The sequence below is a fragment of the Danio aesculapii genome, chromosome 23 (assembly GCF_903798145.1).
Source record: "Danio aesculapii chromosome 23, fDanAes4.1, whole genome shotgun sequence".
In the NCBI taxonomy this organism is placed as follows: Eukaryota; Metazoa; Chordata; class Actinopteri; order Cypriniformes; family Danionidae; genus Danio; species Danio aesculapii.
Genome location: NC_079457.1, coordinates 1,517,881 through 1,538,441, shown reverse-complemented (window position 1 = coordinate 1,538,441; position 20,561 = coordinate 1,517,881). Strand labels below are relative to the sequence as shown.

The following is a 20,561-nucleotide window of genomic DNA, read 5'->3' as shown; positions in this document are numbered from 1 at the left end:
TATTTCGAAAAGTTGCTATATCTAGCAACAACATTGCTAAGTTGGCAACACTGCACCGGAAGTCAGACCTGATGATTATATTTCACCAGCTGGGTAATAAGCTGTTTTTATTTAATAAAACACATTTTCATAGTAAATCATTCTTGTTGTTTCTTCAAAATACTGCCTGTTTAGAAATAATTGACACATTTTTAGATTAAAGGACCTCTAAAGTGAAAATTAGCCTATGAGTCTATATTATTTCATAAATTATCTTGAGATCTACAATGGCCACAGTCCAAATATATATATATATCCATAATAACACATCTCTCATATGACTCTGAAGGGTAAATAAAGGTCTCCTGTAGCAAAATATGGATATTTCTCTTGCAAATAGCATTATTTAAAACTGTTTTGTCTAACTCGAGACTGCTGCTTTCTTCTATTGGGATGCTTTTTCTTGGGTGCATTAGCGTCTCCATCTGTACAGGAGTCTAAAGCCGTAGGCCCCTTTTACACTGATACATTTTAGATTTAAACAGCATTTTATAATGAAAATGATCCGCGTCCACACTGGCAATTCACCTAGCGTTTCTGAAAAGATCTCTGTCCATACTACACCTCTGCAAATGCGCATCACACTGGCGTGCGCTGCAGTGTGTGTGCGCGTTTGAGCTCCAGGCAGCCAGCGGGTGCTTTGAGCACAGAACCCCAGGCGAGAGCAGTGCAGGTCGGACAGTTCATCAAGGATACTGGATCTAATCTCACTATATTTGTTAAACGTGATATTTAATTCATCTTGTTGTCTATATCTAACGACATATTCCCAGACTTTGGTCTTTTGAATATGTTAATTAAAGTAACCACGTCCACTGATTCTGCACATTTGACTGATTGCTTGCATTTATTTCCTATATTGTATAAACGTATTGTACGTTATACTTTTATAATGGCCATTATTAATTATTAAAACTGATATTCAGCAAGAGACGTGTGTGTTTTGTTTTTTCAATGAAGTTATAGGCGGTTATGTTATAGGCTCCGGTTTGTTATAAATATGCACACAGTGAAGATGACGCTCATGTTTTCATTGTATTATTAGGAGTGATGTGAGTGAGGTTATAAAGTACACTGTTCCCTTTGAAGATTCACCAGACGTGTTTTTCCTTATCAAACCTGCGAAGTCTGAACTCACAAGGAAAGGATGCTAAAGTAAACTTGTAGGCTACTTAATATTGAGGAGAAAGCCCCAATCAGCCGCGCCTCCATTTTCAGAGGTCTCTGTTTTTCCCTATACACACGAAAGGAGCAGCCATAGCAAAACTTATGCGTTTTAAAATGAAAACGTATTAGAGTAAACAGAGCCTTAATGATGGATGTCCATGCAGATTTTAGCTCCAACCCTAATCAAACACACCTGAACAAGCTAATCAAGGTCTTACTAGGTATACTTGAAACACCCAGCCAGGTGTGTTGAGGCAAGTTGGAGCTAAACCCTGCAGGGCACCGGACCTCCAGGAACGAGATTGGTGACCCCTGTTCAATGGCAATACACTGAAACTTGTCAGTCTGCACTATGCCACCCTTTATATCTCTCTTTCCACGGAAAACAGTAAAAATAAGCACACATGTCATTCAATTTCGACTACAAGTATGGGTTTATTTGTAGCATGACTTTATTTTCATCAGAAAGGTGGCTGACGCTACATGTAAATCTGCTCTATGACGCCACCGAAGTCTGACGAGTCACGTGACGCCACAGAGAGCTGATTGATAGCAGATGCTGCTTTTTGATTGGACGACAGTATGACTGTCATAATTATGAGAGTCACTGCTCTCGATAATTACCGCTCGCATTCATAAGAGTCTCATTATCACGTAATAAATACAAATCTCTTCGCAATTATAACTGTTAATTGACAATTAATTTACAAGGAGATCATCAGCGGTTGACAATGCTGCGTCTACATGAATCCAGACACATCGGAAATATTGCGCCACATTTCATGCACACTGAGACACGTCTATATTTGAAGATAATGTTCACAGAGGTGCACTCATGAACATAGCCTTCATGAATAGTCAAAACAGTGGTATTACAAATAAAAGATGTATATAAAGGCTGTATTCTGCAGTAGGGGTGTAGTCTAATATATGTAAGCATATGAAAATAACATACAAGTTCATATTTGGACTTCACATATACAGCTGAAGTCAGAATTATTAGCCCCCTTGAAGATTTCTTCAACACATTTCTAATAGAGTTAATAACTCATCTCTAATAACTGATTTATTTTCTCTTTGTCATGATGACAGTAAATAATATTAGACTAGATATTCTTCAAGACACTTCTATACAGCTTAAAGTGACATTTCACGTTTATGTGCTCTCATGTGGCTGCTGTGAATAGTTTCAACTCATTTCTATGATCTTTGCCATGATGACAGTAGATAATATTTGACTAGATATTTACTAGTATTCAGCTTAAAGTGACATTTAAAGGCTTAACTAGGGTAATTATGGTAAAGTTAGGGTAATTAGGCAAGTCATTGTATAACAGTGATTTGTTCTGGAGACAATCCAAAACTAATATTGCTGAAGGAGCTAATAATATTGACCTTAAAATGAGTTTAAAACAATAAAAACTGCTTTTATTCTAGCTGAAATAAAACAAATAAGACTTTCTCCAGAAGAAACAATATTAGAGGAAATACTGTGAGAAATTCCTCAATCTGTTCAACATCATCTGGGAAATAATTGAAGAAAAATTAAATATTTCACAGGAGGGCGAATAATTCTGACCTCAACTGTATATCCAACCGCCTTCAAAACTTAGTCAAGTCTTGCTCCAAGTTTATTAGCCTGCTGAAAAATCCAGCTTAAACCAGCCTAGGCTGGTTGGCTGGTTTTAGCTGGTTGACCAGCCTGGTTTTAGAGGGGTTTTGGCCATTTCCAGGCTGGTTTCCAGCCATTTCCAGCCTGGTCTTAGCTGGTCAGGCTGGAAAATGACGAGCTAAAACCAGCTTGACCAGCCTAGCCAGGCTGGGAGCCCAGCCAAAACCAGCTATGTCCAGCTTAAACCAGGGTGGTTAAGCTGGTTTTAGCTGGATTTAGCTGGTCATTTTCCAGCCTGACCAGCTAAGACCAGCCTGGAAATGGCCAAAACCCCTCTAAAACCAGGCTGGTTGACCAGCTAAAATCAGCTAACCAGCCTAGGCTGGTTTAAGCTGGATTTTTCAGTTTACCTCTGTGGAGTCTAGCAGTTATGCGAACAGCAAATGCTAAGGAAAACTCAAAGTGTGATAGGAGATGATGTCCATCCTCTGAAGTCTTTCTTTTTTGTTCTGTTGCCCTCTGGAAGAAGGTTTAGAAGCACCAGATGCTCTTCTAGCAGATGTAAATTCTCCTTTGTTCCTGAGGCAATAAGGCTTTACAACCTTACATTTTAGCAAGTTTTCCATTTTTAATATTCGGGTCTTTCCTATGTTTTAGTACTGTTTATGAAGTCATTATGAAGCTGTTTTGTGTTTTTTAACACTGTTTGTAAGTGATTTGTCTCTTTATGTGTTTGTTGTATTCATGAAATATACTACCCTAATCTAATTGCCCCTGGTGGGATTAATACAGTTTTTAAAACTTAATAATGTATATATATATATTAGATATAATTACATATATGGCCATATATAAACACATTAATAAAATCATTCATTCATTTTCCTTCAGCTTAGTGTCTTTATTAATCAGGGGTCGCCACAGCGGAAAGAATTGCCAACTATTCCAGTATATGTTTTACACAGCGAATGCCCTTCCAGCCGCAACCCAGTACTGGGAAACACCCATACACACGGCCAATTTAGTTCATCAATTCCCCTATCACGCATGTGTTTGGACTGTGGGGGAAACCGGAGCAGCAACACGGGGAGAACATACAAACTCCACACAGATACACCAACAGACCCAGCTGGGACTCGAACCAACAGCCTTCTTGCTGTGAGGCGACAGTGCTAACCATTGACCCACCGTGCCACCCCATATATGACTTTTTTTAAATGTGAAATCCAAATATGAACTTGTCTGTCATATATATAATTTGCATATATTTTCATATATTAGATTTCTATGAGGGCAGTTGTGCGAGTGGACCGTCTTTGTGTATATCGATAGTCTTTGGATTAATGTAGACGTAGCTTGAGGTCACTGACAATTTCATGAAAAAAAAAAGATGAGAAAGAACATAGCAAACCAGCCGTATCGAGCAGAAACAATGAACCAGATGTGGTGCAGTGAAATTGGGGTCAATAGCTGTGTTTCCATCTACATATTTGTATGCGCATTTTGGAATATTTGCGAGAAAATTAAGTTGTGATAACAAGAACACCTTTTGATTTGTTAAGACTGCGAGAAAATTAAGTTGTGATAACAAGAACACCTTTTGATTTGTTAAGACTGCGAGAAAATTAAGTTGTGATAACAAGAACACCTTTTGATTTGTTAAGACTGCGAGAAAATTAAGTTGTGATAACAAAAACACCTTTTGTTATGTCAAGATCATGAGTAAAGTCGTGATAAGGAGAAAACTTGATAATGTCATGATAATGAGAAAATTGTGTCATGATAACGAGAGAACAACTTTCTGATATGTCATGATCATGAGAAAACTAGCTTAATCAGTTGTGTGACAGTAAAAGGCCTCAGCCCTCCATCAGTCTGTCATCACAGTGCTTCAGTATTATTGTTCTGTTTTTATTTCCTCCAGAACTGTTTTGAGCATCTGTCTGCACTCTCGCCTCCAAAAGCCACTGCATTCAATGCGTTCATTACGTTTCGTCTTCTGAGGTGCAACTACAGAGGTACAAACATCACAGTGGCGAATCCCAACAGTGCAGCAAACTACACTTCTCTCAGTGATATCTGTGCAGTTTTAGCAGGAAGTGATGATTTTCTTCTCTTTGCCTCGAACGTTGCTTTACTTGCAAACATTTTATGCAATATTTCAAGTTTGCGCACAAATCTAGTTAGCATCTGTGAATGGAAACACAGCTAATGTTGTGTGTGTGTGTGAGTATAAATAGTTGCCGGTTTGTTTGTCTCTACAGTGGGTTGTCGATGTTCCAGACGTCTCCGCTGAGCGCATTAGCGGCTCCCTGCAGTGTCCATGTGAAGAGCGCTAGCTGCTTTCGGAAACGGGCCTCATCGAAGCGATGCGGCTCCAAACGCAGCTGGCTCAGATGATCTGCCAGAGAGCTCAGTGTGTGATCTCCACGCCCCAGAAACACATGCCGGAACGGCGTCTCCACCACTGATACGTACTGAGACAGAAAGTAGTACTCAACCTGCAAAATAAACACTTTACAATAAGGTTTCATCAGTGAATGTGTTTACTAACATGAACTGATTATGAACAATACCTGTACACCACCTATTAATTATAAATCAATATTTACTAATGCATTATTAACATCCGAATTCATGCCTGTTAACATTACTGAATGCACATATTAACTAACAATGAACATCTGCATTAACTAACGTGAACAAATACTGTAAGAAATGTTCATTGTACTTCCTGATGGTAAATGCCTGAGCTAACATTAACTAATACAACCAATTTAACTCATTCTGAAAACGTACCTCTATATACATTTCTGGAGAGTGAGAAATACGTCCCAGGAGCTACTTTTTTTTACAGGTTTTGTTTTTATTAATCCACCAGAGGGCGCTGTGTACGCTTTTTCAGATCTCAGATTTCTCTCGCGAGTGCTATTGCGCCTGCTGTTCTCACATAAATCCACCAGAGGCTGCTGTTTACTGACTGACTGACGGATCGACTGACCCTCCCTCCTCCTCGCCTAAACCTAACCAATAGTGTTTTCAGAAGCAATCCAGAAAAAGAAAAGCCGCCTGATTGTTACCACGTTTTCAGATTTTACCACATTCTCACCCTGTTATTTACTTGTTTATTTTATTTTTTGGCTTTTGTTTTTGTCTTATCTGCTTTCTGGAATTGTTCTTTGCTAAACTCGAACTCCATCATTATGGTCAACTCCTCTCTGCGTCTTAAGTCTGCTGATGTACATGGTGAACTAACTGAACAAACTGTTAACAGCCAGAAAGCTGAAAAAGGAAAGGCATCATACGGCCCCGTAGCGTTCATTTTAAAGACGAAATGCAGCTATACATACCTCTGGCTACATAATTTGCGATCTCCAGAAATGTATACAGGGCTACGTTTTCAGAATGAGCCTGTGTTGCCCACAACTTTACTGTAAAGTGATACCAAATTAACAAATACGCTTTGATCATTCTGGCATTTTTACTAGTCCCTTGTCATTTTAAAACTGTGCTATGTTTTGCGTAATGTATCTGATTTGGGAATCTGGAATATATATATATAAATGTAAAATTATTCAAGAAAATATTTTAATTCCAAGTAGTTTGGCTGACAAAATTATTATGCATTATTTGAAATATAAAAATGTTTGGAACGACAAAGCAATAATTTATTCCTATTGATAATTTCATTATTCTGTGTGTGTGTTTTCACCCTCATTATGCGTGTGTTGTAGAGTCGGGCCAGTTTTTCATCCTGCGTGTCGCTGTTTTTGATGGCCTCCAGTAGGTTTTTGGCGGCTCTGCTGTAATCGCCGCGTGCGCTGAAAACCCACTGCGGAGACAACCCTCGAGACTGAACACAAAAACACACACACATTGTTTTGGCACTGGTACCATTTTAAAAGTATCAAATACATCTATTTAAAAGATTTGGCATCAGTATCATTTTTAAAATTTTGGATTCAGGCACCAATTTGGCACCAGCACCTGTTTATAAGTATTAATTTGCCACAGTTTGTCTCGGTATCAATTTTAAAGTATTGATATTCCACAATTTTGGCACTGGCTTCAGTTTAAAAGTAAAGATTTGGCACAGGTTAATTTTTAAAAGTATTGATTTGGCACCATTTTGGCCATGGTACCATTTTAAAAGTATCGATTTGGCACCAGTACCATTTTAAAAGTATACATTTTGCATCAGTACCATTTAAAAAGTATCGATTTAGACATTTTGAAAGTATACATTTTGCACTACTACCATTTAAAACGTATCGATTCAGGCATTGTTTTTACACAGGTACCATTTGAAATGTTTCAACTTGGCATGGTATTTAAAAAAAATATAGCATAGGTACCATTTTAAAATTATCAATTTGGCACTGCTTTTGCCCTTGGTACCATTTTAAATGTATCTATTTTGCACCAGTACCATTTTAAAGGTATTGATCTGGAACCATCTTGGCACAGGTACCATTTCAAATGTATCAATTTGGCACTGATTTGCCTTTGGTAACATTTTAAATGTATCGGTTTTGCACCAGTACTATTTTAAAAGTATCAATTTGGTACCATTTTAGCACTGGTAACATTTTAAAAGTATCGATTTGGCACAAGTACTATTTTTAAAGTATTGATTTGGTACAAGTACCATTTTAAAATGATCAATTTGGCACAATTACCATTTTAAAAGTATCAATTTGGCACAAGTACCATTTTAAAAGTATCAATATGGTACCGTTTTAGCACTGGTACCATTTTAAAAGTATTGATTTGGCACAAGTACCATTTTAAAAGTATCGATTTGGCACAAGTACCATTTTAAAAGTATCAATTTGGCACAAGTACCATTTTAAAAGTATCGATAGGGTACCGTTTTAGCACTGGTACCATTTTAAAAGTATCGATTTGGCACAAGTACCATTTTAAAAGTATCGATTTGGTACCGTTTTAGCACTGGTACCATTTTAAAAGTATTGATTTGGTACCGTTTTAGCACTGGTACCATTTTAAAAGTATCGATTTGGCACAAGTACCATTTTAAAAGTATCGATTTGGTACCGTTTTAGCACTGGTACCATTTTAAAAGTATTGATTTTGCATGGTACGATTTTAAAAGTATCGATTGGGCACCTATTTAGTACTGTCACCATTTTAAAAGTAACTAACTTGCACCAATATCATTTAAAAAGTATAAATTCAGGAATGTTTTGGCACTGGTACCATTTTAAAAGTATCGATTTGGCACCGGTACCATTTAAAAAAATTTCATTCAGGCACTGTTTTGGCACAGCTGTTGTTGTAAAAGTCTAAATTTGGCACAGCACTACTTTAAACATGTGGATTTAGCACCGGTGCCATTTTAAAAGTATAGTATCCATCTATTTATAGTTATTCTAGCACTGATAGCAGCATATATCTGCTGTGTGTGTTCACCTGTAGCTGTGCGGCGTGCAGGCTGAGTGTGGAGCTGAGCTGCTGAGCACTGCTGCTGTAGCAGGACACGTCCAGTGGAAGGATGTGATCATGGGCCAGTTTGAGGACCATCAGACCCACCAGCTCACCCACGGCTCGACCCACTGAGCCCAGACGCCCCTGCAGGAGCTCCTGCAGACGCCCCACACTGTCCAGCTGAGTGTTGACGAATGGGTAAGAGCGAGCGTCCTGCAGACACATACACAAGCACGGGTGAGAGACACGGAAAATTTTCACACTTATTGTCTTTGTTTAAAGCTGCTAGCACCTGCTTTAGAAATAGTTTTATTTCTGCTAGAATAAAAGCAGTTTTTAATAGTTTTAAACCCATTTTAAGGTCAATATTATTAGCCCCCTTAATCAATATCAGTTTTGGATTGTCTCCAGAACAAACCACTGTTATACAATGACTTGCCTAATTACCCTAACTTTACCCTAATTACCCTAGTTAAGCCTTTAAATGTCAATTTAAGCTGAATACTAGTGTCTTGAAGAATATCTAGTCTAATATTATTTACTGTCATCATGACAGATAAAATAAAGCAGTTATTATTATTAGAGATGAGTTATTAAAACTGTTATGATTAGAAAATCTTCTCTCCGTTAAACAGAAATTGGGTAAATAAATACACAGGGGGGCTAATAATTCTGACTTCAACTGTATATAAATACATCTTTTTTACACACATGTTTTGCACAGTAAATAAGCACACCCCCCCTTTGAAAATGAATATCTCAGTGAATATAGCCAATAATCTTTAGGTGCATTTTAACATATTAAACAGTGCTCTCCATTAAAATAAGAGTTTGGTCACTGAACATCTTTAGGAATAGAAAGATAAAACATTCAACTTAAATGAGTTATTACAAAACTACAAAATTTCAACTAAATGTATTATTTTGTTTTGTTTCTCTTAATTTTTTCTGTTTATGAACAGGAACTCCTTGTATTGAGTTATATTTTCCCCAACATATTCATTTTTGGACTGTTATCTTCTTTTTCTCTTCATTTACTACCAGTTTAAAAAACAAAACTGTTTACTCCATAGGATTATAATATAAATCAGACACTGGCAGCGTCTATAAAGATGAATATGGTTATGAACGCAGCCTGTTGCTGTTTTTACCTCAGTGAAATGCAGCTGCATGGCAGGAACTCCTCCGAATGCGGTAAAACTGTACGCGCCGCTGTTCAGATACAACGGCTTGACTCTGCAATAGAGATGTAGCGGTGTGAAAATGCCATGTCATAGGATTATTGTGACCAATGGCTAGGGCCAGACGGAATCTGCGGAGGTTTTTTGCTATTTCTGCAGAGAATTTAGGTACAAATAATTTCTGCTGAATTATTTTGGGAGTATCATAACTAAAACCTTAATATGTGAAATAAAAATCATCTCTTTTTAACTTTTATTTAATGTTTAAAATGCAAATCCAATTAGATTCACTTTATTTGGTAAACAAAGCAAGTCTCTCATATAATATCTCTACTAAAAGACAGAAAATATTACTGTACAAACTGTATTGTACATAAATCAGATGAACATTTTCATATTAGTCAAGTATATTACTGTAATTAAGTTAAAAACTGAATAAATATAGATTTATACACATCTACTTAAGTAATAAACAGAATTAACGATGGGCCAAAAATCTGCAGAATTCTGCATGCGCAGACTCTGTGTGGGCCTACCAATGACCTAAAACTGCTTAGTGTCACACTAAATCTATCAGATATAAAGTCTAGAGGATTCTGTCTTGAACTGTGTATGAGTGTACCAGAAACAGTGGACCATCTGTGTAACTGTAGAACACTCATTTCAACATAACATGCTTTGCAAGGCTAATTCTGTTTCTGCATATTATTTAGGGTGGACAGTATGCAAATTGATATGTTAAAGGAGACTCACATGTTCCTCCATCCGCCCTGCCGCTGCACCAGAGAGAGGATGGACTGTCCCGTGTGTTTGGGGTGCTCCACCTGCGACATAAAAACACAGCTCAAACCACATGATGATCTCACACGCACACACACACACACGCACACACACTCGTGTGCACACACACACTTACTACAGTTCTGCTGTTTTATATTCATTAGTTTTAGTATGCTAATGTATTTCCAACTGAAACTGAATATTGAGTAGGGGGCGGGGCTTTATTTCAGTATAATGATGTAATTCCAACTGAAACTGAATATTGAGTAGGGGCGGGGCTTTATTTCAGTATAATGATGTAATTCCAACTGAAACTAAATATTGAGTAGGGGCGGGGCTTTATTTCAGTATGCTCATGTATTTCCAACTGAAACTGAATATTGAGTAGGGGCGGGGCTTTATTTCAGTATGCTCATGTATTTCCAACTGAAACTGAATATTGAGTAGGGGCGGGGCTTTATTTTAGTATAATGATGTAATTTCAACTGAAACTGAATATTGAGTAGGGGCGGGGCTTTATTTCAGTATAATGATGTAATTCCAACTGAAACTAAATATTGAGTAGGGGCGGGGCTTTATTTCAGTATGCTCATGTATTTCCAACTGAAACTGAATATTGAGTAGGGGCGGGGCTTTATTTCAGTATGCTCATGTATTTCCAACTGAAACTGAATATTGAGTAGGGGCGGGGCTTTATTTCAGTATAATGATGTATTTCCAACTGAAACAGAATATTGAGTAGGGGCGGGGCTTTATTTCAGTATAATGATGTAATTCCAACTGAAACTAAATATTGAGTAGGGGCGGGGCTTTATTTCAGTATGCTCATGTATTTCCAACTGAAACTGAATATTGAGTAGGGGCGGGGCTTTATTTCAGTATGCTCATGTATTTCCAACTGAAACAGAATATTGAGTAGGGGCGGGGCTTTATTTCAGTATAATGATGTAATTCCAACTGAAACTAAATATTGAGTAGAGGCGGGGCTTTATTTCAGTATAATGATGTATTTCCAACTGAAACAGAATATTGAGTAGGGGCGGGGCTTTATTTCAGTATAATGATGTAATTCCAACTGAAACTGAATATTGAGTAGAGGCGGGGCTTTATTTCAGTATAATGATGTAATTCCAACTGAAACTAAATATTGAGTAGGGGGCGGGGCTTTATTTCAGTATAATGATGTAATTCCAACTGAAACTAAATATTGAGTAGGGGGCGGGGCTTTATTTCAGTATAATGATGTAATTCCAACTGAAACTAAATATTGAGTAGGGGGCGGGGCTTTATTTCAGTATGATGATGTAATTCCAACTGAAACTAAATATTGAGTAGGGGCGGGGCTTTATTTCAGTATAATGATGTAATTCCAACTGAAACTAAATATTGAGTAGGGGGCGGGGCTTTATTTCAGTATAATGATGTAATTCCAACTGAAACTAAATATTGAGTAGGGGGCGGGACTTTATTTCAGTATAATGATGTAATTCCAACTGAAACTAAATATTGAGTAGGGGCGGGGCTTTATTTCACTATGCTCATGTATTTCCAACTGAAACTGAAGGGCTTTATTTCAGTTTAATGATGTAATTCCAACTAAAACTGAATATTGAGTAGGGGGCGGGGCTATATTTCAGTATAATGATGTAATTCCAACTAAAAATGAATATTGAGTAGGGGGCGGGGCTTTATTTCGGTATAATGATGTAATTCCAACTGAAACTGGATATTGAGTAGGGGTGGGGCTTTAATTTAGTATGATGATGTAATTCTAACTGAAACTGAATATTGAGTAGGGGACGTGGCTGTATTTCAGTATGATGATGTAATTCCAACTGAAACTGAATATTGAGTAGGGGGCGGGGCTTTATTTCAGTATAATCATGTAATTCCAGCTGAAACTGAATATTGAGTAGGGGGCGGGGCTTTATTTCGGTATAATGATGTAATTCCAACTGAAACTGGATATTGAGTAGGGGTGGGGCTTTAATTTAGTATGATGATGTAATTCTAACTGAAACTGAATATTGAGTAGGGGACGTGGCTGTATTTCAGTATGATGATGTAATTCCAACTGAAACTGAATATTGAGTAGGGGGCGGGGCTTTATTTCAGCATGATGATGTAATTCCTACTGAAACTGAATATTGAGAAAGGGCAGGGCTTAATTTCAGTATGATGATGTAATTTCAGCTGAAACTAAATATTAAGTAGGGGGTGGGGCTTTTATCAGTATCTTGATGTACTTCCAACTAAAATGGAATATTAAGTAGGGGGCAGGGCTTTCTTTTTGCACATCACCCCCTAACAACAAACTAACAGTAGGAGGGGTGTGGCTAAGTATAATGTGGGTGGAGTGTCTGGCAGAGAAGGAGCCAATCCAAACCCAAAAGTAGATGCTCAGACTGAAGTAATGAATTGTAATTAACTGTAATTAAGTTAAACATATGTAAACTTACTGTAAAATGAGATTATTAAATTAAGAATCAGAATGAGTGACTGAAAGCAAACACAAACGCTGTAGGAAGCAGGTTTAAGACACACAAACTTGTTTGATGGCTCCTTCGATGAGGTGAGAGAGAAGAGGACTGCTGTACACCGACAGGACATCATCACCTGCGCACACACACACCACGCACAAACATACCTGGGTTATACTGCTGAAGAAACACTAGTGTGTGTGTTTTTTGTGACATACCAGGACACAGATGTGTATTACGTCATGGGTATTACACAGGTATTACAGGAAAATGTGTATTATGAGGACATTGCTAAAAAGCATTGTATAAAAAGATTCTGAACCACACAAAAGGAGTTTTTGCTGAAAGTAAATCTGCACAGTCTTCTGTGAGGGCTCGGGTTAGGTGTAGGGCCGGGGGATACAGTCTGTACTGTATAAAAACAATGCAAACCTGTGGAATGTCCACACAAAAACCTCTGTGTGCTTGTGTGTGTATATGAGTGTGTGAGTGGATGAGAGTGTGTTTGTGTGTGTGTGTTAGAGAGTGTGAGAATCAGGGCGTACTCACACTATGTACAGTTGCCTTGAACCATGCCGAAGCACGCTTGTCCCCCCTCCCCTGTCCACCAACGACCCGCACTCACACTGCATCCGAGCCGGAGCACACTCACATCATTGATGAGTTCAGTTTAACAGAGGAGAAGCGCTCTCGCTCAGCACAGTGGACATTGCTTTAGTTCTATCGTTTTAGTGGTTTGATATGCAGTGACACACAGTCAAATATTTCTCAGAACAGATCAGCCACTTTTGACGCTCATAAACAATCATAAAGTCCTCGTGCTGCAGATATCAGGAGGTTTGCTGAAGGCGGAGCTGACGTGCAGTGAGCGGGGTTTCTGCAGATTTACAGTAAGACCTTTTTAAGAGCATTAAGTATTAAATTTAAGAGCTATATCACAATATCAAAAACACGCATACACATAAAGAGAAAATGCTAATCACAGAATTAGTGGTAAAATAAATGTATTTAAGTTGAACAGTACTGAAGACAGGTTAGATGCATCACTGAACTACAGAAAAAACAAACAAACAAACATCTTAAGGCTGATTTATACTTTTGTCTGGCGCCGCATCATGCACCTCACGAAACAGACGAGGCTTTTAAACTTGATGCGTTCGCCATTGAGATATTCCTTTAAATGACAGGGGGCGGTCAAAAGAAACAGACTGTAAAGTCAGACGGATAAACAGAAAAGAAGAAGATATCATTAATATCACTGAAGATTTTTAAACTAATTATTTATTATCATTTATTATAATGATTATAAAGATTTTTATAATTCATATCTCGGACAGTTCTACCTATTAAAGTGAATATTAATGACAGCAGAGCATGTGTTGCTCTACAATTATATTTTTAATTACGGCAAGAAGAAAAGCAAATAAAAAAGTACACTTACTAAAAAATACTGATGTTTTATTTTATTTTGCCCACTACACACCTCACACATTACTGTCTGGCTAGTTTCTGTCCTTTACTTACTGTATAAGCTAAAAAGGCAATAATGCTCCAATATTCCTGACCATCATCACCAATAAAGGCTAGAAAAACAGGGCATCAGTATACTGTTAACCGATAGGTTCAAATATTCCTTTCCAGTTATCAAAGACATCATTTATTCCTTCATTTTAGTTTGTAAGAATTAAGCTGTTTTAAATTCAAAATTGTAATTATATTCACATCAGTGTAAAACCTGTGACTGCTGGAAAAACCCATTCAGTAATATTAAAACCACATGGGTCTCCACTTTTTCATGGCCTCTTTTTATGTTTTAACAAACTCATCCCTCAGGTTTTTCCAAACTTTTACAAAAACGTTCCTCCTTTTCCACGGCTGTTGCAATTTCTAGCCAAGAATTATTGATCATCTGGTTCTCCCTATGATCACGCATGGACAGATCATGAAGATGTGTGTACAGTCGTAGCTGTTCCAGACAAAATCTCTTCAAAGTGTTTCATATTCAACTCAAATCAAGCGCGGCGTCGCAAACTCTTCACCCGAGTCTCAAAACATTTCGTGAGCTCCGCCAGCCGAAATCATGTCACGCACACCGAAAGCGAACCTCCGCAAACTCTTCAATGACGTCACATTCGCCATGCTCACGGAGTTCAATAACAGAAAGCTGATTGGCTGCTGCATGTTGGTCTCATTTGTAGTTGTAATCCACAAATTACCTCAGGAAAACCAAGAAACAACAACAACAAAGAATTTAAATGAGCATTAGATTAGTAGTGTTACATGGACATCGGAAAAGTAAGACCTGTGCAGAAATATTTAAGACCCAGAACAGCCAATTTAAGACTTTTTAAGGCTCACTTTCTCCTCTGTTAAACTGAACAGTCACATCATTGATGCTCCGGCTCGCATGCAGTGTAAGTGCAGGCCATCGGGGGATAGAGGAAGGGTAAATCCTTCAAGTTTGTTTGTTTAAGTCATTCGATTTGTATTATTTAGTAGCTTTAAGCGTTTAGTTCCTTTTTATTGGTCCTGGCGTTCTGTGGCTGCTGATTTCTCCATCCAGGACTCTCAAGCTCTGTCTGTCTGCTCCATCCAAGATCCCCCAGCACTACCCTATCCATCACCTTTGGACTGTTTCACCTTACCCCTACCTCATATCACAGTATTGTCAATAAACACCCCCTGTACTCCTTCTGCATTTGGGTCCTCCTTCCTCAAACCGTGACATTTCTATAATCTTTTGCAGAATATCAGCTTTAATAATCAACAATGGCCATTATAAAAGTTTAAAGTACAATAGTTTTATACAATATAAGTGAAGTTTTTCCCTCTCCGCTGTCGCCACTGGCTTGCATGGTTCGGGATCTGTAGAGCTGCGCATGGATGAATTTGCTCTTCAGTGTTTGGACTCTCAGTAGTGATTATTAAACCACACTGAACTGAGCTCAACTGAACTGACACTGTTTCAATTCACTATAATCTTCAATGTGAAGCTGCTTTGACACAATCTCCATTGTAAAAGCGCTATACAAATAAAGGCGAGTGATCAGTCAAATGTGCAGAATCAGTGTACGTGGTTACATAAATATATTCACTTATCTTTGCTCTCTGCTAAAACACGTAACCTGAGAACAATAGAGTCGAAGAGTCATTGAATAGAGACGAGATTAATTAAATATCCAGTTTAACAGCTATAGTGAGATGAGATCCTTGATGAACTCTCTGATGTGCGCTGCTCTCACCTGGGGAGCTGTGCTCAAAGCAAGTAAGTGAAGCTCAGACGTCCGCATACACTGCAGTGCATACCAGAGTGTGTGTGTGATCATGTGTGTGTTTTCAGTGGTGTGGTGTGGACCGAGATCTTTTCAGAAGCGCTAGGTGAAACGCCAGTGTGGACGCAGATCGATTCTTAAACGCATCAGTGTAAACAGGGCCTGAGTGTCAGTTTGTGTAGGAGTGTGTTTGTGCGTATGAATGTGTGTGTGAGCGCGTGTGAGAAAGAGAGTCTGAGTGTTAGTGTGTGAGACTGTGCCAGAGACTGAGATTGTGTGTGTATGCGTGTCAGAGTGAGAGAGAGAGAGAGAGAGAGAGAGAAAGAGAGAGAGAGAGAGAGAGAGAGTGTTACCCAGGATGGCCTGATCCAGACTGAAATACGCCACAGCCTTCAGGTGCAGCATCGTCAGGTAACCCTGAACACACACACACACACAGAGAGAGACTCAATCATTACACATCATCTATCTGCACACAGCAAAAGAGAAAAGAGCACTTTGTTGATAAGAGTTTTGAATTTAGTTGATGAAATAGTTGAAACTCTGAGTGGATTGGTGAGTTCAGTGAGTCTTTACGCCGCTAGCAGATGTAAATGTGCAGTTCTGACCTCCAGCCACTCAGTGGCGCCAACATTCCCAAACTCTCCTCCATCCCAGCTGACAAACAGCAGACTGCGGCGCGGGGAAAAGCCTGAACACCAGCAGACAGATCACACAAATACACTCAAAACTTCTGTGGATGAGCTATAAACATTAGAGATGCACAGAACTACTGTAAAATGAAGATGTTTAGAAATTCAAACAGTTTCTTTTCAGCTTAGTCCCTTTATTAAACGGGCGTCACCACAGTGGAATGAACCGACAACTTATCTAGCACATGTTTACGCAGCGGATGCCCTTTCAGCCGCAACCCATTACTGGGAAACACCCATACACTACGGCCAATTTAGTTCCTCAATTCCCGTGTAGCGCATGTGTTTGGACTGTGGGGGAAACCAGAGCACCCGGAGGAAACCCACACCAACATGGAGAGAACAAGCTAACTCCACACAGAAACACTAACTGACCCAGCCGAGGCTCAAACCAGTGACCTTCTTGCTGTAAGGCGATTGTGCTACCCACTGCGCCACCGTGCTGCCCCTTGTTTAGAATTTTTTCTATTTTATTAAATATTACAAAGTAATTCTGCAAGACTTTTTGAATTTAACTCAACTTATGGTGCTTTCACACATAGACTTTTGTTTCAGAACCTGTCTCATTTCCCTAGTTAGCGCGGTTCGCTTGGCATATGTGAATCCAGCAATCGCGTTCAGATCCACGCCAAAACAATCGGTCCGAGATCGCCTGAATGACGTGGTCTCGACTCGATTGAAACGACCTCTGGAGCGGATTGATTGTAGTGAGAAAGCAAAACGATCCGAGTCCGGCTATATCACAGTGTATTATGGACATGTAATACGCATATATACGGCTATATGAATTATGAGTAGTGCAGGATATCACTCCTATTGGTAAATGTGTGTTTCATGTCAAATATGAAAGTGAAAGCATGCTGAACTATTCACGAGAGCTGTTTATCTGTTAGGAAAACTGACTGCAGTCTTGGTTTATCGGTTATTTCTCTCTAGAATATAAAGCCTATAATGCACAATTCTAGCCAAGGGCTCTGTATGAGATGGTCTTAGCTCTGATTTATATCTGGTGACGATGTCTGTGGGTGTCACCATTCTAAATTAAAGCGCAGCGTTCTGCTTATAATGTCTTGTTGCTCATTGGCATAAATTAAAATAAAGACGCATGACAGCTGAGTGGGACTCTGCAAAATAAACCCTGAAACTCTGACCAATGTGAGGAGAGTTTACTCACACGTGGCTTGCTTTAGCTCTTTTGGTCTGTTTAGAAACTTTAGCCGTGTGAAAGCGAACCACACCAAGAACATAGTGCAACATTGAGACAATTTTAATCCCTGTTTCAGAACAAAACAGGTGTGAAAGCACCCTAAAATTGATTTTAAAAACACAACTCAATAAAACAAGCACATTTTATTGACAGTACAACTTAATCGACAGTGAACAGGTCCAGAAATTACATTTTACCAGTGTTGCCATGACAACACAGCAGAAACAAGTATACTCAAAGTCCCTTTAAGGCAAGTCATTTCACTCGGCGGCCATCTTTGAAACACTTCTCGGGCAGTATGCTCGGACATTCTGTCTGAACAGGGAAACATCAAATTCTCCAAAACTATTAGCTGAGCTTACGATTACATTTCATATTATGAATAACCAATAAAATTAAACAACATCTGTCTCATAAGTTTCAATTCTAAATGTTTGAATCGCACAAAATCTGCAGAAACTCACATCTGGTCCAGGCCCCATCCCCTGGAATATTTTCATTCTAAAGTGATCGCTGATTGGCTCCTGTACTAGAAGGCGGGCTTTATTTATCATTTAGCGATCGGTGATTGGCTCCTGTACTAGAAGGCGGACTTTATTTGCCATATATCGATCGCTGAATGGCTCCTGTACTAGAAGGCAGGCTTTATTTATCATATAGCGATCGGTGATTGGCTCCTGTAATAGAAGGCAGGCTTTATTTGCCATATAGCGATCGCTGATTGGCTCCTGTACTAGAAGGCGGACTTTATTCGCCATATAGCGATTGCTGATTGGCTCCTGTACAAGAAGGCGGACTTTATTCGCCATATAGCGATCGCTGATTGGCTCCTGTACTAGAAGGCGGGCTTTATTCACCATATAGCGATTGCTGATTGGCTCCTGTACTAGAAGGCGGGCTTTATTCGCCATATAGCGATTGCTGATTAGCTCCTTTACTAGAAGGCGGGCTTTATTCGCCATATAGCGATTGCTGATTGACTTCTGTACTAGAAGGCGGGCTTTATTCGCCATATAGCGATCACTGATTGGCTCCTGTACTAGAAGGCGGGCTTTATTCGCCATATAGCGATTGCTGATTGACTTCTGTACTAGAAGGCGGGCTTTATTCGCCATATAGCGATTGCTGATTGGCTCCTATACTAGAAGGCGGGCTTTATTCACCATATAACGATCGCTGATTGACTCCTGTACTAGAAGGCGGGCATCTAGGCTAGGCTAGTTTCATTCGCCATATTGATGGTTATATATCTCTATAAGGTGAATAAAGCCCGCATTCTAGTACAGGAGCCAATCAGCGATCGCTATATGACAAATAAAGCCCGCCTTCTAGTACAGGAACCAATCAGTGATCGCTATATGACAAATAAAGCCCGCCTTCTAGTACAGGAACGATCGCTATAGAATGACAATTCTCCCGGGAGGAGATCGGACCAGACGTGAGTTTCTGCAGATTTTGATCAGTCAAACATTTAGAAATGAATTGACGCTCTGAAATTTCTGCTCCCTATCAAGGACACCTGTTGGACTCACTACCTAGACAATCACTAGACAATCACTACCTATCCCCTCATCCACACACCTTCGTGTGCTTTTACCCACTGGAGGGGGTAGGCGGGTCTGCGACCAGCGCCTTCATGGCTGTAGGCTGTTCAAGAGCAAGGTGAGTGGGTGTTTTTTTGCCTCCCTCTCCTGAAATGTAGCTTATTTCCTTTTCTAAATGCTACCTCCTGTGGCCTGTCTTCCCCTGAAAATTGTGATGTTTGTGTACGGTCGGGGGGGTTCAATTCCACTATACGAAAGTGTGTGTGACAAATTAAGGTCTGATTTGACTTGAAACTAAATATATTATCCATAATATGAAAGTTAATCGTAAGCTTGGCTAGTAGTTTTGGAGAATTTGATGTTTCCCCATTCAGACAGAATGCCCGAGTATACTGCCCGAGAGACGTTTCAAAGATGGCCGCTGAGTGAAATGACTTGCCTTAAAGGGACTTTGACTCTACAAACCAACGCTATAAAGCATGAACTATTAAGTAAACAAGCGTGTTTACCGTTTTCCACCATGTTGCTGAATGTTCTTGCTAGCTCCATCAGGAGGGCCGTTCCCACGCCAGACTTCACGGCCCCTGGGCCCCACGCATCCCTCTGGGCCCCGATTATTATATAGTGATCTATCAGAAAGAAGAAGTTTCACTGGTTCATCTGCTGATGTGAAGCTCATACACCTAATAATAGAGCTGTATCATACTAGAAAAATATGCAATATTGTCAATGACTGATGTGATAATGATATTTTTTACGATTTAACATTTCTCTAGATGCTTTATGTTTTAAATCATTTATTTATGATAAAATACATATTTCAGATTAGTTAATTCTAATTCAGACTAAAAAACTATGTTCAGATGCAAACATTTAGTCTTTAAGGCACTATGAATGAGTGAAAACCTCAGCAGAGACTCTGATTTGCTGTCATATTCCTGGCATTAGTGTTTATTTTCAGCTCTAGGTTCAGCTTTGGGTCGCTCCAACTAATGGCATAACAGTAACTGCTGAGGAGGCGGGGCTAAAGAGAGTACGGCCCCATCTGATAAACAACCAACGTATCATTTAAATGTAACTCAGCACATGTCTGTGACACGTATATTGCATGTACTATTATGCCAATAATGATAATTTTG

The 20,561-nt window shown here is 39.1% G+C and overlaps 1 protein-coding gene across 1 annotated transcript in view; it reads right to left on the bottom strand.

Moving 5' to 3' along the window:
- Positions 1-3,250: 3,250 nt before the first annotated feature.
- tfr2 (transferrin receptor 2) overlaps positions 3,251-20,561 on the bottom strand; it is a 32,760-nt gene continuing 15,449 nt past the window's right edge. The window contains exons 10-19 of the mRNA XM_056449956.1: positions 19,932-20,051; positions 16,588-16,670; positions 16,333-16,396; positions 12,776-12,843; positions 10,201-10,271; positions 9,418-9,502; positions 8,252-8,479; positions 6,531-6,671; positions 4,518-5,319; positions 3,251-4,364 (exon numbers count right to left, since the gene is read on the bottom strand). Coding sequence (XP_056305931.1) covers positions 5,077-5,319; positions 6,531-6,671; positions 8,252-8,479; positions 9,418-9,502; positions 10,201-10,271; positions 12,776-12,843; positions 16,333-16,396; positions 16,588-16,670; positions 19,932-20,051 — 1,103 coding nt within the window. The 3' untranslated portion in view covers positions 3,251-4,364; positions 4,518-5,076. The remainder of the gene's footprint in view (positions 4,365-4,517; positions 5,320-6,530; positions 6,672-8,251; positions 8,480-9,417; positions 9,503-10,200; positions 10,272-12,775; positions 12,844-16,332; positions 16,397-16,587; positions 16,671-19,931; positions 20,052-20,561) is intronic.